Below are 23,604 nucleotides of genomic sequence, written 5' to 3' on the forward strand. Positions count from 1 at the left end.
ATGTCTTGTGCTCTTGCAGTTCGCCAAATGCAAAATTACATTTTGTTACCGGAAAAATGATAATGTGTTTAAAGAAAAGTAAAAAACCGTGTAAAAAACATGTGAGTAGCATTTCAGTTGCCTTTCCTCAGGTGATTTTCTGCTATAAACACACTGTGTAAATATCATGGCATATACTTTACTGGACAAGATTTAATTTTTAGACACTGCTGTCTTCACTTGGAAGCTTTAGGAAAAATATATGGAATATACTATTCTTCAGTTGCCTCCGAGTGTTTCTTCGGAGCAGGACTAAGTTATAAAACAAGACACAGAATGTATTTAGATATCTCGTATTTATTTTCTGTGTATCTCCTATCATCAGTGAGTTTTCATTTACAGATTTTTTTTTTTTTAACTTTTACTTTACAATCAAATGCAGCTCTGACATTGGTGTGAATTTATGGAATGCATTCCAGTGTATTTCATAATTTTCCCCTGATAATAAGAAGCTGGTGTCAATATATTTCAGAAGATGGCCTCGGGATTCATAGTTTTGTCTCACGTTCATTTTGGTACTTCACTGATGGAAGACCCTGCAACTGCTGGGATAAGTGTGAATCCAGATTTCCTAAACTAACACAGAATCCCCACCAGTCCTGGGAGATCCGTAGCTTTGAAAGCATCTGCCGGATGCCTGTAACCCCGCATCGATTTAGCTTCCCGAGTTCCTCACCCCACCAGCGACACGCTCCGGTCCCGAAAGCGATTGAGTCTCTCCAGCCCCGCGCCCCAAGAGCGCTGCCTGGGAGACCGTGCCGGGAGCTCCCGCCGCTTTGCTCTCGGAACTCCTTCGCTCTGTTTCTCGCTCCCGGCTGTGTGAGCGGTCCCCGGGGGTCCCGGCGGCGGGCGGAGCCGTGCCGGGGGCGCCCCGGGGCGCAGCGGTTCCCGCCCGTCCCCCGGCCCCCAGCGCGGCCATTGGCCGCGCCCCCGCCCGGCCACCCCCGCTGCCCGCGCTTATAGCGGCGGGACGGGGCCGCGGTGCCGGGAGCTGTGGGGATGCGGGTCTCGCCGAACTGCCCGCGCTGGGCGCTGCTGGCCCTGGCGCTGCCCCTGGCGCTGCCCGCCGAGCGGCTGGCGCTTCTGCCGCACGGCCAGGAGCGGGGCGATGCCGCGCTGGAGCCCGGGGACGATGCGCGCTCGGCGGCGCTGGAGCTGAGCACGGCGCTGCGCTTCTACGGCGCCGCCGTTCGCTCCCTCTACGTAAGTGTGGGGCCGGGAGGGCGCGGGGCCCCGCTCCGGCTGCCGGAGGATCCGAAAGGCTGGTGGGGCTTCTACACCGGGTTTATCGCCTCTTGTCGTGGTGCTGCCTGGCTTTGGGTTGGCGCGTGGTGATGCTTAGTGGGTTTCACGTTGTTTGTGTGAGCGCCGTGGTCAGAGATCGGTCCAAAGAGCTTAATTGTTCCAGTTGTGTTCAGCCAGGTATCAAGCTGATTCTTTGCGATGCCCAGAATCTGGAGAGGCAATGCAACAGGCAGCAGGAGAGTAAAGAGGACGTAATGGGTTATCCAGAGTGAACGCTATCTCCAGGCATTTGCTGTGCTCGCACATAGGGTGTATGTCCAGCTAAGAAACATCCTTGTTGTGGTCTATGTTTTGTGTGTTTCAGCATACCCAAGTCACAAAACTGAAACAGTGAGTATCTGGCCAGCAGCCTGGCATGTCCAAGACGTGCACGTCTTAGCACTGAGAGTGCTGTTCCGCCCCTTAACGGCTCAGGCATTCTCAAGTGTTCATCGCTCAGGGGTCTCCTTGGGGAGGGGAAATATGTATCCAGACCAATTGCAGGCTTTGGGCTGCAGTCAGACCTCTGCCGTGTGTGCATGCCCCATAGCAGAATCTGCATCCCAGAGTTTTGTGTGCCTGTTTATGGTTAGTGGAGGACGTTTGGTATATGAGGGTGGGATTAAAACCAGATTGTCTGAAGCAGAGCTGCTCAGAAGTAGCCAGAAAAGAATGTTAAAAATGGCAGCATGCTTTTAGAACGCTGCAAGAGTACTGGCTGGTTTATCATTGCCTCTTTTCCCCTGAAGCCTCGTCTAGGCTGGCAGTTGAAGATGCTAACTAGTGTATTTAGAAAGGTCTTAGTATAGAAGGCTCAGTGTGTTTAGTGCATTAATCTGTTCAAGTTAAAACCCACCTCCCTGTCCAGATAAACCAACATGCTTTGGCAGCTTGGGCTTAAGATGCAACTTTGGGGACTATTCTGCATGGAGACACTTGGGAAACTAGACCTCCATGTGGCCACAGTCAAAATTGTATGTAGTTCCCAGGTACTTGAGTCCATTTTGTGGGTATTCACTAAAGATTGAACATGCTTGCTTTACACTGAATTATATTAGTGCTGTCACTTAAATTGTGCTCTTTTTAATTGTCCACACTGCCCCTACCTAGATAAATCCTGAAATTACATCTGAAATCCAAAATTTTGAGGAATTCAAGTTACATCTGTGTAGAAAATTAATGTTGTTAACTGAGACTGTCAGTAAAGACAAATTAATTCACAAGTATTTAGAGGAGTTCAGATTTCAGTCAGGTTCAACTTAGTTCGTTGTCTTGTCTTCCATACTCTAAGTTGGGTCAATGGTTACAACCCAAGTAAAAAATACACTTTTTGAAGTACAGATGCATTCTTGAAAGACAGCAAACTGTATTAATCAGTCACTGAGAAGGAAAGATAACAAGTAACTTGTCAGATAAGTGACAGAAAGGGGACAGAGTTTTCAAAGAGCAGTAAATTGGTTAACAACACTAAGTTTCTTTAGTTTAATGATCTCGTTACTTGCCCGTATCATAAAACAGGAATGGTTGTAGTTAGTTTTTGTCTGGAGGAATACCTGTATAGATGCTATTCCAGAATCATTTTTAGAACTCTTGCATCGTGATTACTCAGTACTAAGGATAAATTATTTTAATATAGGAAAAATCTGATAATGAATAGTATTTCAGTATCCATCTGCTTAATATGCACAGGATTCTAATTTGCATTTAATCTGTCACAAGTATTGCAAAACAAAAGCACAGTACGACCTGTATGGAAGTAGGGAAAGGAGATGTATACTTATTAAGGAGAGGTATTGAGCAGCCTTTAATGCACCTTCACAATACATAGTTTTATTGTATATTGGTAGTGAGTACTTACTAAGCTCTGTGATGTTATTCAGTGAGCTGAATCTGCCAAAGTATTGCTAGTTGATAGTAAATACTATCAAGCTGATACAAGTAATATGTGGTATTGGTAGAAATACATCATAATACTCAAAGGAATTCCTGGATCTGATTTTGAGTCATTGTGATGAAATACTTCTTTTTGTATGGTACATCAGAATAATGTAACAACTTTATCTTAATTTTTGAATGCTTGGTTTTTGCAAATTTTGCCTTCAATTATTTGAGAATTTACATGAGTTCTCTATTTTTCCACCAGCTAAGAAGCTGAGTTGTTTTAGTTAGGTCTACACATGAATAAAAAAAGGCAAGGAGTTCTGAGGAACGATTGTTTAGTATCACTTGTCATAAAATCCCTGGCAACAAAACTAACTTTCTTTTCATAGACAGAAGAGAGAACTTTTATTTACTATAAGTGGAAACAGACTTTCACGTACTGTAATCTTCAATATGGTGTTTTCCTGTGCAAGGTTTTTAACATTTAATCCCATCACTACGCCATACTGATCTATTTGTTTTAATAGCACACTTTTATTAAGGCTTTTTCAGTTTACACTAGGGCTCACTGATGTGGAAAAGCTAAATGATTAGGGATTATTTCCTTTTAGGGAAGGATCAGAGTCCTTTAAGGCAAGCTTGGGTAAATTTGTTAATCGTTACTTTTATTAACTTCCTAAATTAATAGTTGGTCATGTTTATAGTAGAAAATTTTGCTGCTTTAAGTCAACTGACACTTTATTATACGAATAAATCAATTTTTTCTAAACTGTCTTACTCAGAAATATTCAAGTTTTCAAAATGCCTAGTGACTGAACAAGGAAAAATACCTCATTTGTGTTAAGATTTATTTTTTGTTATACACACAGACACACTTTCTCTTTCAACAGAAGCATTTTGTTACTTTATACTTCCTTCTCCCTTGTTTTTTTGGGTGGACCTATAATGGAGTGTGTGTGATTTGTTATGTTACAAACCACGAATTATGTCAACTATGTGTGTAATCCAGAAGTTTAACATGCTAAAAATACATCTGTGTTAGTTCCTGTCAAGTTAAATAGTATTATACCCTAAAAGGAAAGATGTACAGTACAGCTGGTCTTTCTTTAGACAACACCTACCTGAGGCCTTTCTTTTCTCCCCTTTCCCTTTTGACAGGAATGAGATTTTAATGAATCCCAGTACTTACCCTGAGTTACTTCTCTTTATTTTGGGGTTCACACATTAACCTATCTGTGTGACCTTGAAAGGAACAAAGTAAAGTTAATACATACTATGCCCCATCTTTGTCAGTAGAAATGTATTGTAAAATCTGAAAACTAAAAACATTTTTTCAGTAATGATGGGTGTTCTTTCTGTACACTAAAAATCTCTTCACTAAGTGAGTAGTTTGTGTATTTATTTTCATTTAATGGCTTGCAAATATTTTCTGGGTGATAGAATACTTGCAACCAAGCATTCCCTTAACATTCAAAACTGAACCGTCTCATTTATAAACTACAAGCAAATGAAAATGGAGTTGGGATGTTTGGATCTCCTTAATAACATTACTTGTTGCATTTTAATTTTTAGCAAAATAGGAAACAAATAGTCAGAAGCATGCACTTAATTTGTGAAAAGGGGAAGGCCGAATTTTAGGTCATTTCTTCTGGTGTCTGCTTTTTTCTGTAGTATTAACTAGTCCTGATTGTGTTTTCTCTTAATGTTATTTTAATCTCTTCCATAAATGGGGGACCATGCAGCCGCAAGGACTGCACACACCAAATCTGATGAAGAACATGGAATTTGTTTAAAATACTTCAAACAGCAGTCATCTCTCACAAGAGGATTTGAAGTGGGAGTAGGGGTGCTTGTGTACAAAAAGTGTAAGCAAGAAGAAAGATGGGAAAAACTTTTAATTTACTCTAAATTTATTACTTTAAAGGTAAAGCGCATCTCCTTGCTAAAATGTCTTAATGTCCACCATTTTCTCTACTCTCTTCCAGTGGTATAGTGTAACTGGTGACTTTTACTTTTTAGGGTAAGTTTTAGCTTTTCTTTACAGGGATATGAGGGATTTTCTAGTGTACAGATGTAATAGTTGTTCTGGGAACCTTTCTGGACTAGAGCTCTGTTGCATGGCTGCCTGCCATTGCGGGGTCTAGGCTGGAGTAACCCATGCTATCTTTTCAGTTCTGTATTCCTAAAATTCATAGTTCATCTTAGGATCTGTGGCCACACTTAAGTCACAAATTATTAGAGGAAAAAAAATAATCACAATATTCAGCTTCCTCTTCACCTTTCTAACATGACCTGCATTCCCATCATGCTTGTACCAGATTATATACTGCTTTATATCTTAGAGACATAGTTCATGCATGAAAAAAGCTTCCCATTTTTTGCATGATATTAACTTTTTAATTATTTTTCACTGTAGCAACTAATGAAATTATAAATCTGCAGACAACACAGCATACATAAAGCCATTTTAAAAGTAAATTCTGATATACCTCATGAACTATTTGCTAAGTTTAGCTAATGATTTGTGCTTACCATTATATACCAAGCTGATTGACCACTAGCATGTGGACATGCTCAGACCCCCTGGATAGCCAAAGGAAGGTTCAGGGTATAGGTGTGTGCTGTATATGAAGGGGTGATTTGTAGTAGGAGTTCCTGTAGTACACTTTTTCTGATTTGCCATATCTAGTGGTAATAATGGTGGTCCAGATTTTAAAGGGTGTTGCCAACCTATATATAGCAAACATCCCTGACAGGCTTGCCCAGCCCACAATTTCTCTGTGTCTTGAAGAATATATGTAGCATTGGCCTCCTTGTTTCCAAATATACGGGTAGAAAAGGGGAAGAAAAATTTGGAGATTATGAGAATGAATAGGCTGGGGGGCTTCATTCTGCAGGAAGTTACATAGAGTGAAAGACTGGGTAGGATTTGGTTGTATGTCCCAATGCAAAAACTAGGGGCCATCAAATGATGCTGAGAGCCAGACTGAAAACAAACAAAAGTAGGAGAGACCTTAGGGTATGAGTCACAGATCTGTGGAAATTTTTTTTAAGGGCTTTTGTGGACGCATAAAGTTTGCATGTGTTGAAGGGAAGACTTAACAAATATATGAAGGAGATCCACTGAGGATGAAGAAACAGTCAAACCACAGGGAATCACTTGAGCTGAATGTGGTCAGTGAGGCTATTAGGAGGAGTACGAGCATGTCCTTCTCTTGTTCTGGTTGAATCCGTAAGCTAGCAGGTATGGCTGGGGACCGGCCGCAGGGCCGGATGGCCTTGCAGTCTGGGTCACAGTGGCCACTCTGACCCTATTCCAAGAATTCATAAAGATTGTGTAACATTGTGAACATCTTGACCATGTGAAAAGATCCAGCAGCAGTTAGTTCTTCTTGGACTCACAGGAGTCCCTGTGGGCAAGATAAATCTGTGGGAGACTGCAGTTTTAGTTTCATAGCTTGTGGAGCTAGTTTTGGGACTTCTGTCACTTTCTGAGTCATCCACATGTATGACAGCAGCTCTAGAGTGGTGAGTGCCTGGCTGCCTGTAGCCAGATGTGTCCTGTTATCACATAGTCAAACTCTTGGAAGCACATTTGTATGTGTCTGATTCGTACAGTGCCATACACATCTGGAAGAAGATCTGGGACAAAAAGCTGTGTGTGAGCAGCTCATGCACTGCCTCAAGGCCTGACACCTGTGGTCTTGCTTGCTGCTTCTGTGTGTGACAGCTCTGGTTTGCTAAGGTAGTTTGGCTGTGACATTTGGATACGCCATAGCCATGTACCTGTATGTATGTATTTATTTTATTTTTAGTCAGAGGTAGTTGGCTGTGGGTTGTCATCTTACAGACCAGTTAAATCTCACTGAGCCGGTGTGCATGCATATTCAGACTAAGAGTTTCACTTATATATGTTAATGCTTTTTTTTTTTTTTTTTTTTTTCCCCAACAGAGCCAGTTTTCCATAGGACTGTGTCAGGGCACTCAACTGTAAGGGAGTTTACAGGATGGCCTGTATCTGCTGTAGAAATTCTGTCTCCTAGCCTCTATAGCCTATGGTATAGGAGCTGTGCTCACACCTTCCTAGGAGGATGGGTGAAGTGAAAATTAGAGCAGTCTTGGCCAAGCAAAGAGAAATCTGTACATCTTCCTCGAAGACTTTCATCCAAGCTATTACAATATTTAATCATGGAGCAGTTTTTTGAGCATCTATGTGTAGATTAGTTTTTTGCTCAGAAGTTCTATCAGCTTCTAGGCAGTGCTGCAGTAGCAAGGAAAGCTCAACTGACCCACTTGCATCCTTGACCCCCTTACCGCATTTTCATGGGAGTGACATAGCCTGTTTTGTCATGACTTATGTGTGCGTGTGGAATGAGGCAAAGCTGTTCAGTTTGTCCTTTCCCCTCTTTTTTTTTCTTTTTCTTTTTTTTTTTTTTTCCCAACATCAGACTTTCTTGGGAACAGGCAACTTTCTAAACTGTCCAGATTAAGCATCCCCCTCTGCCTTCATGATTGAAGTCCAGATTCCCAGGGGGTATGTTATGACTTTAATAAAGGTTATCTGTAGTCCCCTCTGCTCTACAGCAGGTAAGAATCAGCTCAGCGGTTAACTGGAAAAGGAACTGTTGCAAATACTTGCTTCATCCTTACTATCCCCAGCCATGTTGTTGTGAAACTGCTCTTCAGGAGAGTGACAACTGAAAATGAGAAGAGCTTTTGATCATCTGAGAGGGTCTGTACACAATTCTTGACAGAGGGATTGCCCTGGGCCTTTGTCTGAGAAAGACTTGAGAACTTGTCAGAAATGGTGGTTATGTGTATCTTTGTTAGAAGAGGCAATAAGTGCCTGAAATTTAAATAGCTAAAATCTTTATTGAGGGGAAAAAAAGTCAGTCTATCTGTAAAGTACACCTCTAGTTTTGAGCAACTGAAATCCCAGGACTTGTGACTTATGATACCAAAAAAAAAACAACTTGAAAAAATTCAGTTACTTTACAAATACAATACTGAATCTTGACTAATTTTCTTTTGAAAGTGCAATGAAAATATTGTGATCTAGAGCACAAAGGTGTGGGAGACAGCCATATTAACAGTATCTATCTGATAATTTCCACCTTTTTATTAGGTTGCCACTAATGGGATTATTGCAGTGAATGAGCCTTCAAGTGAAGAAAAATATCTTGGTCAATTTCCAGTCAGTTTTGGGGCTATTGCTCCTTTTATGGCTGACCTGGACACAACAGATGGACGTGGAAATGTGTATTACAGAGAAGATTCATCTTCAGATATCTTGCAACTTGCATCAGACTATATCAAAAGAGGTTTTCCTGAGACTACTTTTGATCCCAGCAGTGTTGTTATTGTTACCTGGAAGCTTGTGGCTCCTTACCAAGCACCGGGAGAAGATCATGGTTTGGAAGTAAAGGTGAATGTTAATCAGAGCTTTAAGACATGGTGGACACAATTTAGCTGGAGTGTATCACTGTAACCTGTTGCTTTGAAGGCTTGAATTCCTTTGTGTTTAAATGAATCCTGTACAGTTAAGAATGTATTTTGTTGCTGAAAAGGCTGTAGCAAAGTAGGAGTTTCCAGAATTTTTTCTTGATTTTAATTTTACAGTATTTTATTCATTCAAAAGAATATGCTTGAATCTACATAGCTGATTCTTTTGTATTCCCTGACAACTCTCTGAATGTGAAGTGTGATGTGGTAATAACTGAAATAGTAGCATATCCTGCCCTCCATCTGTGCGGTATAATCCAGTTGGCTTGCATTTTTCAGCCGACTCTTAAGTCATTTTGACATCAAACTATCTAAAATCTGACAGATATATGGACTAATGGGAGCTTCAAACTGTGAATCCCTTTTGGGCAGATGACATTGCGTTCTCAAAAAGATGATGCTTTGTAGCTATTATTGAATGAAGAAGCAGTTAGAGGTTATTTTTTATTACTTGCAAACCATTTTCCCTTTTAAACCGTGTTAGTTACTATCCTGCAAAGATATGTAACTTTATGCACTATAACTATCCCAGCTGATGAGCCTGCTCACAATGTATGAAGTTGAGAACATTACCACAACTTAGCAAATCTTATTTTGTCAAAGATTAATTTCTTGTGCATCACTTGACACAACTGTTGTGTTCACAGTAACGTTTCTTCACCTCGTAGTAATGAATAGCTGATGTCTGAGGTACTATCTTGACGGTTCCTACAGCATATAGGAGTGTTCCTACAGGAAAAGACACTCGCAGAAACATGAAACTTGAACTCTTCTTTAAATATTCTGCTTCCAGAATTTTTCTATGTAGTCTAGCACATCACTGTGTTTGGAAGTGAGGATACAGCATCATGTGCATGTCACAGAACTTAGAATTGTTATGTTTTAGACAGCCTCTCTGGGTATTTCTGAATAGATTTAACTTACCTTTGATAGTGCTATGTTTTTAATGTTTATGTATGCTAAAGCTAAAACTCCATTAGCAAAATGTAAGCTTGCATAATATTGATTTCTCCTAGGAAGTACATGATTTGTTTTGTGTGATGGAAATTCTGATTCTGAGTTCGTGTTTAAGAGTTTTACTGTTGTTTATTTTGACTATTTTTCCTTGAGTAAATGGATTATATATTTTTTTTTTTTCCCCACAGAGAAACACATTCCAGGCTGTTTTAGCCTCTTCTGATTCCAGTTCCTATGCAATTTTCCTTTATCCAGAAGACAGTTTGCAGTTCTATAGCACATACTCCAAGAACAATGATGAAAAGATTCCTGCTATGGTTGGCTTTAGTCAAGCCTCTACAAACTACTATTTTTGGGAAAAGCCAGGATCCTACAATGTCATTGCTAATGATGAAGACAGCATCAGAAACCTGCACAAGTATGCTTTTTTTATTTGTTTAAACTCCTCAAGAAAACATTGAGGGGTTCTATGTTTTTCTTAATTGTAACATGAGTCAATGAGAAATAATAAGATCCCATTAGGCATTGCATGAGAAATCACAAAGTCTGCCACTGATAAATATCCACCTTCTTGAGGAATAGGACGACTTTGGTCTAGTTTGTTGAAAGCCCTTCTAAAAGCAGGACCACTTTAGACTTTAACTCCTTGTAGTCTATCCTTGGCAGTCTTTTTTTGTAAGAAAAAGTGAACAAGATTGAAAGGGACTGAGTTACGAAGTGCTACTAAGTGTTAGAAAGGTCTTTGTGGCCCAAATATCTGCCTTTTTTCTCATCACTTTGGAGACAAGCAGGCTAGAAATTCTCAAGAAAAAAGCTCTGGGTGTGGAGAAAAAATGCTATGCAAACTCTCAGGGATTTTATAGCTGAATAAGCTACCTGTGGATAAGCATACAGATAAGATAATTTGACAGTTTTGTCCTGATATTTCTCAGTGAAGGATAACATTTTATGTAGGCTAGAGATACCACAGAACTTGTGCTTGATCATTTTCATTTGGTATACGCTTCTCTTTGATAGAAGCAGCAATGCTGGGAAGCAAGGTGTCTGGGTGTTCGAGATTGGCAGCTCCTCTGACAGTATTGTGCCTGCCAAGATCAGCAACATTTTGGAGAACCTAGAGTTCGATGAACAAGACCAGGAGATGACTTCAAAACCATTTATGTCAGACTATGGCTCCACTGAAATAAGACAACAGTATGTCACCAGTAGTACCGACAGCGCAGAAGACGATCAGCACCACATTACATATAGTGTTCCTCAGCTAGCTGCGGAAGACTTTCAGACTTCGTACCAAGATGTGACAGAAACACCTTCAACTGAGTCTTTTTACAGTCATCAAGATTTCCCGACAGCAAAAGCTCCACCTCGCCCATTCCAGGTCCAGCAGTTTCCCCCACAGCAACCCCAAGTCCTAGATGTGGAAGAATTTGATGAAACTGGTATAGGTAAGGTCTTTTGTACAGCTTGGGTCCTTCTAAGACTCATGGGCTGCAAAAAAATAGAGGTGTGCAAGAGATTGTACTAAAGAAATATTATGTTACCTTCTCACTACACAGAATCACAGAATGTTAGGGATTGGAAGGGACCTTGAAAGACCGTCTAGTCCAATCCCTCTGCTGGAGCAGGAACGCCTAGGTGAGGTTACACAGGAATGTGTCCAGGCAGGTTTTGAATGTCTCCAGAATAGGAGACTCCACAACCCCCCTGGGCAGCCTGTTCCAGTGTTCTGTTACTCTTACTGAGAAGAAGTTTCTTCTCAAATTTAAGTGGAACCTCTTGTGTTCCAGTTTGAACCCATCACCCCTTGTCCTACCGTTGGTTGTCGCTGAGAAGAGCCTGGCTCCATCCTCATGACACTCACCCTTTATATATTTGTAAACATTAATGAGGTCACCCCTCAGTCTCCTCTTCTCCAAACTAAAGAGACCCAGCTCCCTCAGCCTTTCCTCATAAGGGAGATGCTTCACTCCCTTGAACATCTTCGTTACCCTGCGCTGGACTCCCTCCAGCAGTTCCCTGTCCTCCTTGAACTGAGGGGCCCGGAACTGGACACAATATTCCAGATGTGGTCTCACCAGGGCAGAGTAGAGGGGAAGGAGGACCTCTCTCGACCTACTGACCACCCCCTTCTAATACACCCCAGGATGCCATCTGAACACATTTAATAAGTTAATCTTATTAATCAAAGGAGTTAACTTAGATGTCACCTCAGATTCAGATCTTGCCAATCTACTAAACTAGTTCTCCAGTCAAGCTCACAGGGGAGCACATTTATGGTGTGTCTGTGGAACTTGGATCCATCCAAAGGAAAGGTTCCTGCAGAGAGAACTGTATTCCTAAAGCTGACACATTCCGTAGGAACTGATTTCCTCATCTCTTTTGCCCAGGGCTGTTTATAAACGTGTAATCTTAACTAAGGTTGGAAAGGTTCCTTTTTGCTTTTGTTTGGAAACAAGGCCAGGCTAAAATTATTGTGGGTTTAGTTTCAGTAAGACAGTTTAACTGATCTGGATTAATATAGATCTGCTGAAGTCAGTAGAATTAAACAGTCTTCTAATATCTGAAGCCCTGATACTTTCTGCAAAATAGTAGACTACTACTTGCATTTGCAAAGTTAGCAAAAATCAGTTGCAGTTGTTTTTTTTTTCCTTAAAGGCAAAATGAAAAAGCTAATCAAGTGAGTCTAGAGATATTTCTAAACTAAACCAGGGATATGTGAATACTGTAGTAATTACATAAAGTATAAGTGTCTGGTCTTGTTTTCTACAGTGTTTCGCTACCACACAGATGTCCAGCAGACCTGCGCTAACAACCGCCACCAGTGCTCTGTTCATGCTGTTTGCACAGATTATCCCAATGGATTTTGCTGCAGTTGTATTGCTGGTTACAAAGGAAATGGCAGACAATGTGTAGCAGAAGGTAAGTTTTTTGAAAATTAGACACATAAGCAGCAAGTATACATGGCATTCTTGAACAAGGCGGCTTGTTTTCAGTAGTAAAAAAAGACATGGTTAAGTACTTTTTGAAAGACATATCACTGCAATGTGTTGAAAGGTAATTTCTGAAGGGAGCTATACTTTCTAAAATGGTGGAGGTTTTTGAATGAAGCAAGTTATTTTAGGTGGTCAGTTATATGCATTAGGTATTTCAACCTGACTTTCTAGAAAAAATAAACTTCTGTAACTGGCATAATTTAATAGATAGGTTAACATCCGGTGTTTTTTGTTAGAATTAGTCGTGAAGTTCTGGTGTGTTATAATCTGATATGGTCATCTCTCTAGAAGTGGACAGTTCAAAGGGGATGAACAAATTAACTTGGATCATCAAACTAAAAAGCATGGCTCATCTTTGTCTGACTTTTAAACTTCTTTACTCAAGGGCTAATCTGCCAGATTTTTGTTCCTGTGTAAAATCCATAAAGGAATTTCTTACGTATACACTTGTAATCCTCATAGTGACTTGACTCAGAGTTTAGATGCATTTCAAAAAGTAAAACAGCTGACTGCAAACTTTGTGTTTTATAAGACAAGAAATCGAAATCTGCTACTTAGCTTTTAGTTTATAAAACTGAATCTTCCAGAGAAAGAAAAGAAGGATCTATTGATAAAAGAATCTGAATTTGCATGTGGAGAAATTATATACAAAAGAGAGCTAGCAATCCAAAGTAGCTGCTTCTGTAAAACACAGTCTTAATATGGTCAATAGTTTTGAGTCAAGAAATAAAATAGGTTAGAATAGTAGGTCAATTATTCTAACACCTAATGGTGTTAACCTTCTAATAGGGAATGAACAAATTTACATTCAGTACGTATTGGTATGAAGTATGATCTTCAAAAGAAGTTTCTGTATGCCACTTCAGAGATACTGTAACAGTGTCGTCTGTTTATGGAGTTATCCTTGCAGACAAAGCTATTAGTGAGGATAAAGGGCATATCTTCAGGCAATTTTGGCCACTTAGTCATCTGTGTAATGACAACACATGCACATATGCACATACGTAAGCAAACTAACACACTATTTCTAGGCAGTTTACTCTTTGTTGAATTCTGTGAGCGTTTGCTACTTATTTCAACACTAATGTCTTTGAACGTAGTGAACACTCTGAACACATACCTTGGCGAGTATGTGAGAACTGTCATTTTGTTCTGATGTATAGTATTGATTTGCCAGGTTCTCCTCAGAGAGTCAATGGAAAGGTGAAAGGAAGAATCTTTGTAGGAAATAACCCTGTTCCAGTTACATTCGAGAACACTGATCTCCACTCCTATGTTGTGATGAACCAAGGACGTGCCTACACTGCGATCAGCAAAATCCCAGAGACTTTGGGATATTCTTTACTGCCTCTTGCCTCTGTTGGAGGTATCATAGGATGGATGTTTGCTGTGGAACAGCAAGGATATAAGAATGGATTCAGTGTTACTGGTAACTTCTACATTAAAATTATGTTTAAAAGCTGTGCTATGCTTTCCTCTGTCTTGAGAGAAAAGAAATGTGTATTTAGAAGCAATATAGACTGAAAACATATTTATTCTGAGCTGCAAATGAATTGCTTTGTAATCAAACTTCTCACCATTTTCCGTGTTTACAGTTTATAGATATTGAGCTTTTTAATTTACTGTAGGTGCACAAGCACATAGGCCTATTAGAAAGAAGAATGGCTTGGCCAGTTCCTGTGCAAGAAAGAGATAATTTAAAAGGATCTGGTTTTCGGTTCTAGAGTTTACAGAGCTACTGAAAAACATTGCCCCTACGTCTACAAGACGTCTAACATGTTAACTGCCTGATTGTACCAATGGAGCAAAAGAGGAATGAAAATCTGACCTCATAAAGGTCTGAAATTCTTAACAGAAGCAATTCCTCCATGAGATGCAAATTATTCTGTTAACTTATTTGAGGGAAACCCTGGTTCACAATTACAGCTTTTTGAGGCCAGATCTGGCTGTTTGTGGACATGAATTCAAGCTGTAGATCAAATCTGTTCCAGGAGAACATGTGTTTCTTTTTAAAATTTTATCCTTTACAGCCCTGTACTATGAATTTAATGGAACGTAACTCTTTGTTTTGGGGTTTTCTTGGATTATGTGTGTTTGAAGTTTGTTCTGGAATTTATAACATACGTTTCACTTGGTTTTGATTTGGAAACAGATGTACTGGATTTTTTTTTAACTCACTGTCTTCCTAATGGAGGTTTTCTCTGAAATGTACAACTGCTTTGCCATTTTAACCGTAGGATAAGACCTACTGTTATCAGCTTTGTTGGAACTTTTTTGTTTACAAATACCCACTTCTGCAGGCTTACTTGTGATTTAGCATGCGTAGCGCTTAAGAAAATATAGTTTTCTTGCATTATTCAAGGATATTATCAGGATACCTCTGACAGTTATTTCTGTAGAAACCCAGAACTTTAGAAATTATGCTGCATCAAAGATTGCAGAAAATAGTAATTTATATTTTATCTACTAGAAGCAATATTTTGGATAGAAGGATTCAGAAACCACTATTAGGTGGTTTAACTAATGCTGTTTCTTTAGGTGGCGAGTTTACACGGCAAACTGAAGTAACTTTTCTTGGCAACAACGAGAAGCTTGTTATAAAGCAGAGATTCAGTGGAATTGATGAGCATGGTCACCTTACCATCAGCACAGAAATGGAGGGCAGAATACCTGAGATCCCATCTGGTGCATCGGTCCATATAGAACCATACACAGAACTCTATCACACTTCTAGTTCTGGTAAGGTTGCCTGAGAATGAAATGATAAGAAAGTGCACATTTCTCAGAGCAGAGAGTAAGACAATCCAAAACCCATTATTTTATTCCCTTCTTAGCAAGTGTACATGGACACCTTGATTTATAGGAAGTTGCATTTTGCCTCTTAGGAGCAGGTCCCAAAAGGAGGTGGGTTATGAGTGGGACAATGCAAATATTTGTAGTCTTTTTATTGAAAAAATGTGAATTTAACTTTCTCTGAACTGATGTTTGCAAATACTCTTGATTTCCCTTTCCTTGGCCTTATTTTTACAGCGCTTATGGTAGTCATACAAGTTGCAAAGCTTTGTTGGTTCTGCAGCTCTTCAGCAGGAGCTGTACTGGTGTGTAACTTTTTGTGGTGATGTCATCAAGAGGGCTTTGGTCTTGTTCGATGAGACTGTGCAAACCAGTTATTTACCAGTATGTGTTGTGTAAACTGCATTGCAATGACCATGCCTTGTGTTAGTAACAAGCAATTGTCAGTATTATTTGAGCTGAATTTGAACAACTGCCTAGAAAATTAGGAGCCTCTTAATTCCCTTATCAGTTTCCTCCATTGTCTCTTCATTACTTCTCTCCTTCTGCCTCTCTCTCTTCCTTATCTCAGGCTCTGAGATTTGGTAAGGAAGCCTTTCTTCATTTCACTATTTACAGGGGAATCTCCCCTCATTTGCTTTCCTTTTTTTGGATAAAATTATGGGTGTTTCAACACAGCAAAACCACAATGAGGTTGGAGTGTTGCTGCTGGTTACCCAGCCCAGCTGTCAAAGAGCAATAAGGAAGCAGCCTGTGCTGCACCCAGGTGCACATGAGTACTGGAGAGAGTACACTTTGCTCCAAGGGTGCACTTTGATTGCTAGAGATAGCTGAAAATGATGTAGTTGCATCATCACTGCCTTGTATCTGCTAATGAATGGTTTTGGTAGCGAGTGATGAAGCCCTCTGGCTGCTTTGCCTGTCATTATGGACTGTGAGGAGGAGGAGCAGAGAGCTTCAACTTTGTGCTGAACAACTTCAGAGTTTCAGATGAGTTGTTTGGGCAGTGTGTGCTCTGTAGAACGACTGCCTTCTTGGCAGAAATGCTGTCCCCATGGAGGAAAAGTCAGAGCCTGGAAGGAGGCATCCTTCTGGCTGGATTTGATTTACCAGTTCTCAAATAGTTATTCTTCTGCTGTCCTCTGGCACATCTGATACACCATTACTTAGTAGAAATCCAGCTTTTGCTAACAGTTGTAATTGGATAGATACAGGTGTCTTCTGATGTCCATAGGAAGAGTAGTGGCATTCTGAGGAGCTTTCTGTAGGTGGGAGGATCTGCAAGCCCAGATCTGCTTTGAAGAGTTTTGGTCACAATTTTTCACAATATAGGAAACTGTTGTGAAGCACACAAGAGCTCTCAGACTTGCGTCTTCTCAGGAGTCTGTCAAAATCCAAGGCCAACAGATCACAATGATCTGAAAGGGGGTGTAGTTTGGTGCTGGTGACTCCTATCCTTCTTAGCTTATAGATTCATTATGTAAATTAATCTAAAGAAATCTCTGAGTTTCCCGAGTTGAATTTTCCTTTCTTTACCTGGTAACCCACAAACTAAAGTTGAGTTTTTAAAATATGTCAAGATAAATTATGAGACTCATTCCTCAAGGCTGTAATATTTGAGAGTGGAGCAAGCCTGGTCAAGTGCCTATTCCTTTGCATGGAAATACATCCACTTTCATCCCTTCTTGCCTTTGAAAATTCTATTTACACTACTCAGCGTGTATCCCAACTCTACAGATAGCATCGGACAGAGTAATTTTGCTCTCTGTTCTGATCAGCGTGTTTGTTGCTGTGTTGCAGTCATCACTTCATCATCCACCAGAGAGTACACGGTGACAGAGCCAGAGAGGGACGGGGTTGCTTCCACGTACACAGGCGCCTATCAGTGGCGACAGACCATCTCATTTGATGAATGCATTCACGATGACTCTCACCATGCTGCTTCTGCTACTCAGCAGCTCTCAGTGGACAGTGTATTTGTCCTGTATAACCAACCTGAGCAGATTCTGCGATATGCTATGAGTAATTCCATCGGCCCAATCAGTGGTATGTATGAATTTGAAATTTTTTGTTATCTCTTTTGTGAATAATTAAGACCAGACTTCTATATTTTTTAGCCTACCTAATTAATTAATTAATTAAAATTAATGAGTTATATTAATTTGTTGCATTAGTCGAGGTCCAGAAATTAAGAAGATAAATGGGGCTGCTGAAAGTTTGTATTTTCACTTGGGGAAGAGTGTTTAAGTGATTTCCTCTTGAAATTCAGTGGAATTTAAGTGTCTAATTCCTTGAAATACTCTGACATACCACCTTGAATCTATTGCTGCTAAGATACAATTTGGAAATGCATGCCAGATGAGTACAAGAAAGGACTGTGCTTCTTTTTGTTTGTTACAAAGATGAAGTTCTACTAATTAAAATTAACAAACCAAGATGTTAAGAATCACATTTTGGGTGTAGTGTCAGTGACTGGAAGATGCGTTATCTTTGTCAGTCTTTCTCTTTAGAGAGACTTTTGTGACTTCTCTCTTTTTTTTTTTTTTTTAAACACATCAATTCTTTGCAGAAGTAACAAGGAATGCAAGTGCTCTTGCCGTGTCTGAGGTTCACGTCCTGAATATCACCTGCAAGTCCCCTTCTTCCTGGTGCAAAAAGTATTTTCTCTCCTTGTTTCCTGTGCACTGCAAGCACTCTCCTGCTGGACCTTATCTGAGTGCTATTATTTGGATAGAGTCGTCATGACTAAATGTGATCTCTCTTGGCAGATGGTTCTGCTGATATTAACCGGAATCCGTGCTACACCGGTACACATAACTGTGACACCAACGCGATATGTCGTCCAGGAACTGGAAATCGTTTCTTATGCGAATGTTCAGTTGGCTTCCGTGGAGATGGAAACGTTTGTTATGGTATCAGAAAACTTTCATTACCAAATGATAGCTAATGTGGCATTTGGTTTGCTTGGAATGTATTGACCCTCAGGACCAGCCATTCCGGCAAAATGAACTGTCCTGAGACGCTGGTTTTGGGAAGGATGGGTTAGAGAGGTGCTGGGGTAGTTGATGTATCTCAATAATTAAAGTAAGCAAGTTGGACTGTCTGGAAGAGTTGAACTTGGATATGTTTTGCTAACTTGCAAAGCATCTTTCCTACCTAGTTCATCTTTTCATAATACTTGTGGGAACCTACCTGTGAGAAATTTACTGTTCTGCAATTTCTGCTTAAAATGAGTCCACTAGGCTAGAAGTTCTGGAGGGAGATGAGGAATGGTGTATGCACATGAGTACAGAGCATAGGTATGTGGAACCCATTGAAATAATATTTTTCAAGATTTGCTTTGATATTCCCTTCTGTTCAAGAAGACTTTTATTTCCCAGCTCTGAGCAGTTCTGTGCTCTTAATGTATTTTTTTAATAATCAAATCGAATCACAGCACAAATCACACACAAATACTTGTGTGTGTGCGTGCAAATTAGCTGAGGACATAGTTACCTGAAAACTTATTTTCAGGATATTAATATCTTGTAAGAGGTGTGGTCTATCCAAGATGTAGTTAAAATACGCAAGCTTGCTGTTACTCATCGGTTGCGCTGTTTCTGTTTTTCTGGCATCAGTATTAAATGCATCTTTGTAATAACTGGAATCCTTATAATATTCTAGACATCGATGAATGTTCAGAGCAGCCAGGTCTATGTGGCAGCAATGCAGTCTGCAATAATCAGCCGGGAACCTACCGCTGTGAGTGTGTTGAAGGATACCAGTTTGCAGCTGATGGACGGACTTGTGTTGGTGAGTTTCACATTTGTTGAAAGTGCTGCCTGCCAGCTTTCAGTCTGTGATTCACCTCACAGAGACAGAAAACAGCTTCTAGGATCTGCACTAACTTCTAAAGTGAGTTGAATGTAGAAATTCATGCTGCAATTAGTGACTACAATCCATCAGGTGACTGAAGAAGGTGCCTAAACTACTTGATTTTCATCTCATAAAAATTCCCCATTCAGAACGTTTACAAATAGAAAGTGGAAATTATTATTGAACTCTTCTGTCCTTTCTTTCTTTCTGTAAATTTCACATGGAAGGTAAAATTCAAGTTTGTAAAAGAAAAATTAAAGTGAGCAGTTGTTATTTCACAGCATTTCACTTTCAAGATGAGGTAGGGCTTTTTCTGCATTTTCTCTAATCCTGTGCTTTGGCTTTTTGGGGTTTTGCGTTTTTCTTATATCTAATCCAGAATTAGATTTTAGCTACAGATTCATCTTTTGGACAAGGCAGTGCTCGGGTCTAAACCAGTATGTCTTGGCAATTGCAAGCTTGTTCTGAAGTGATAGTTAATCATGCTGAAAAGGAATCATAACTACAGATCATGTCACTGGTAAAATCTTTGAGATTTGGAGGAAATCTGCCTGATTTGTTAATGAACCATTAGAACTTCAAATTCAGTAGTTGTCACTGAATTAGTTATTTAATGTAAAAACTTCTTCTTTCTTTTTTTTTTTTTTTTTTTCCCTGGAGGAAGTCTGAGTTAATATGTATTTGCTGGACTAAGGTTGTCCTAATGAGGTATATTTTTTTTCTGTTTGCTTTGTGTTTCACTGAAGTTGTAGAACTACTTTCTCATGAAGCTGATGTGTCAAACTTCTAACAAGTGCCAAGTAATCCCTTGTCCAGTTTGAAGGGCTTCAGTTTGATCCCTTCCTCCAATCAAAACCAAAGTTTGCCTCTTTAAGACTGAAGAGAGGGAAGATGAACTCTAGTTTTCCCAACAGACTGAAAATAAATGTCATGTTAATCTTGCTAGCCTTTCCACAGGGGCGGGTTTTATAACTCGCAGAGAACTTGAAGCCCAGAAATGGCAACAGTTGCCCTCTTTGTGCTCTTGCATCTTGCATCTGACTCAGCTTTTCTGGAGCTGCAGCTTTTTTGTACCAGCTGTGTGACTCACTATATAGCTTTAGAAGAGTGTTGTAAATAAATCCCATTCTCCTATTTGTAGACGGAGGAGTAGGAGCACTTGGGGGGACTCCCTTTGAGATCCAATTCCAGATCTTATGGAATCCAGTTTGAGATCCAATTCCAGATCTTATCCAGTTCTGCATACATTATTTTGCAATCTAAGACTGACTTCGTCAAACAGAGCAGATGAAAACAATGATGTCATCTCCTTCAGACAAGGAGAGAAAAGGACTGTTTTCAGATCTGACTCCAATGCCAGATTTTTGTTATTTCCCTGACAATACAGTGGTAGTTTCCATCTGTTTGTGTGATGAAAGGAGCATTGTAGAATCTTGACTTGGTCTCCTGTCACCTCCTCCTAAGAGCCGCGTAGAGAAAAGCTCAGTGGGCTCTCTGTAACAGCAGCTGGAAGCCTGTTCCTAGACTTATACACTGCAAACTCATCTATTGCTGGGTCCAAAATTTTTATAGTAGTTTGTCTCTTCCTATTTTAAATACCATGGTTTCTGTTTCTCCTCTCTGACATACCAGGTAAGCATGGGCAGGGTAGCAGCAACTGCCTGAAATAATTGGTGTGAAAGTAGTGCAATACTTTCAGAGTAACTACTGTCAACAATGAGAAGGTCATGAAAAGCTGCAGTGCTGGTCCCAGCTTTCACAGTTGGTCAAAAATCTCTCTAATAGTTGACAAATTTGTTTATCTTCTATTGAGTGAGTCACAACTCCTATCTGTTGCCAAGTGATGACAGCCCCGGGTCAGTGCTAGGTTAGTATAGCAGGATATCTAATAATTCCCAGTGTAGTGAACTGGCCACTTAGCTAACATGTGAAGTACCTCTGTGAGATCCCTGACCTATCTTCATTCAGGACTCCTTTTTATAAACAAAACTGTCAGGGATAGTATTCAATGTTAGGATCAATCACTGTGATAGCCTTTCTGCCATGTTCTATACTAACAAACATTTATGACATGCTGGGGACAATCAGTTCCTTGTAAAACATCAATAAGTAGATTTAACACCAGTGAAAGGGGAGATCTTAGCAAAAAAAATTTCCAACCCCCAGAACCAAAAATTCCGGTTTCCTTGTTTCCTTTCTCTTCTGTGTGCTTTCACAGCTGTTATTGTCTCCCTATAAACTTACTGTGAGCTTCAGACTTTGCAGAGGAAAATTCAGATTTTCATCTCCTTTCTTGCACATCTCACCTGCAGCTGTTGACTACGCCGTAAACCATTGCCAGACGGGCACACACAATTGTGACATTCCTCAGCGTGCTCAGTGTGTGTACACTGGAGGGTCGGCCTACATCTGCACATGCCTCCCTGGCTTCTCTGGAGATGGACGTGCCTGTGAGGGTGGGTAGCACCATTTGTTGTGGGGTTTTTATACTCTTTATCGTACAACTTAACTGGTCATTGTAATGTCCTATAGTTACGATTTCAAGTAGGAAATCTCATAGTTTAGGTCCCTCGGGCAGGCATTGCATTAAGCTTTTGTCCTTTCCTCCCCTCACTTTTGAATTCACTCTTCAATATTTGAGCTACAGAAGGTGCAAGATGAGGTAAATGCAGAAATTGCATTAGTTGCAGTTAGCAGACCAGATCTTCATCTGCTGGAACTGTTTGCACTGTATTGGTTTATATTGCTAAGGTGGTTGACATGTGATGCTCAGGCTATGTAAAGAAAAAGTTATATTCTGTTTCATGTCAATTGGAGTGCAGTGGGCGAGCAGCTTTACCTAACTACATGTTGGAAACCTTGCTGGTCAAATCCTCTTTCTCTTGCTGTGTTAAATCTTCTCCTTGAGAAACATGGCATATATTTGCGAAATACTGTGCAAGCTAACAATGCTAGTTATCCATTGGAGTAGAAGAGCGTGGAGAGACAGAACCTAAAAAGACATGCTTTGTTTTTTCCTCTCCTTTGCATTTCTGTCTAGGTGTTCTTCTAAATGTCTAGAATTCTAATCAGATATCCCAAAATAGGAGCCTGAAAGTATTAGGGAAGGTTCACACTTAAATTCATCACTCTGATTTGTCCAACAGGAGAAACAGTTATCTGAGATTGGTCTTTTCTTTTGCAGACGTAGATGAGTGTCAACAGGGCCACTGTCATCCAGATGCCTTCTGCTACAACACTCCTGGGTCTTTCAGCTGCCAGTGTAAGGCAGGTTATCGTGGGGATGGTTTCCGGTGTGTGTTAGGAGGTAAAATTTTACAGTTCTTGAAAGCGGGACCAGAAATATAATTTGGGAATTGGAGGATATATGCTAATTTGGTTCCTTTGTTTTGAACTTCACCAAGCTTGTGTCAAATTCTGTATCTTGACTATTATCACTTTTCCATGTTATGCTGTTCAAGGTCCAGTTTTATGTTTTGTTTGTTCTGTCCCCAGCAGTTCTCAAGCTGATGCTAACTTCTGAAGTTGCCTTATGTGAAGGCTTGACCACAGGCTGATTTGGTTTGCACACACCATAGTCATTTATCATAAAATATCTGGAACTGTTGGCAATGTAATGTAATGTGACAATTACAGGAGAAAAGTCAAGGATGAGACCAAAGTACTTGCATGGTTGTCTTCAATGGGATCTAGATGCCTATGTGCCATGTGTAACCGGCAAGAGTCCAGAGAGACTAACTCCAGTTTCTAACTAGCACTTGGTCACTCAGTTGTTCGTGTATTTACCCAGCTTGTTCTCTATTTAGTAGAAAGTTCTTTATGTTCCTACACTTCTGTTCTTGCATTGTAGTTTGGGCCTTGAAGTATAAAACTCCTGATCTTGAAGGCATGCTTAAACAACAACAAAAAAGTAAGGAACATTGAAGCACATGTGGCATTGTTCCGCCTACTTTAATTCAAAAATGTGGCAAACCCATGGGACAGCACTCAGATTTTGCAGAATGCTGAATGCTTTCGTCCCAGAAATAAAACCTAATTTCTGAATATACTAAAGCAATTCTTCTGCTTCTAAGATTCCTGCTGTTGGGCAAAAGACCCTGCGCCTCTCAACAGAGTGAAACTCAAATTGTGCAGCCAAGAGTAAGCAAAGGCGTAGGACAAAAGGGGAAAAAAGCAAGAAGCAGTACGACTGAGGAGGGAAGCTGTCTTTATAATTCACCTTCTGCACTGTGGTCTTAATGATGTCCAAAGTATTTGATGATTCAAAATTGAGTTTGTTTTGTTGTTTTGGTGTGTGTTT

At 40.1% G+C, this 23,604-nt stretch overlaps 1 protein-coding gene across 1 annotated transcript in view; it reads left to right on the forward strand.

Moving 5' to 3' along the window:
* Positions 1-1,007: 1,007 nt before the first annotated feature.
* The window catches only part of NID1 (nidogen 1), a 48,299-nt gene continuing 25,702 nt past the window's right edge, over positions 1,008-23,604 (forward strand). The window contains exons 1-12 of the mRNA XM_065835918.2: positions 1,008-1,242; positions 8,330-8,629; positions 9,852-10,081; positions 10,681-11,108; positions 12,433-12,582; positions 13,834-14,085; positions 15,195-15,395; positions 17,250-17,495; positions 18,218-18,361; positions 19,113-19,241; positions 21,617-21,760; positions 22,489-22,611. Coding sequence (XP_065691990.2) covers positions 1,039-1,242; positions 8,330-8,629; positions 9,852-10,081; positions 10,681-11,108; positions 12,433-12,582; positions 13,834-14,085; positions 15,195-15,395; positions 17,250-17,495; positions 18,218-18,361; positions 19,113-19,241; positions 21,617-21,760; positions 22,489-22,611 — 2,551 coding nt within the window. The 5' untranslated portion in view covers positions 1,008-1,038. The remainder of the gene's footprint in view (positions 1,243-8,329; positions 8,630-9,851; positions 10,082-10,680; positions 11,109-12,432; positions 12,583-13,833; positions 14,086-15,194; positions 15,396-17,249; positions 17,496-18,217; positions 18,362-19,112; positions 19,242-21,616; positions 21,761-22,488; positions 22,612-23,604) is intronic.

The sequence above is a fragment of the Patagioenas fasciata genome, chromosome 3, assembly GCF_037038585.1.
Source record: "Patagioenas fasciata isolate bPatFas1 chromosome 3, bPatFas1.hap1, whole genome shotgun sequence".
Lineage (NCBI taxonomy): Eukaryota > Metazoa > Chordata > Aves > Columbiformes > Columbidae > Patagioenas > Patagioenas fasciata.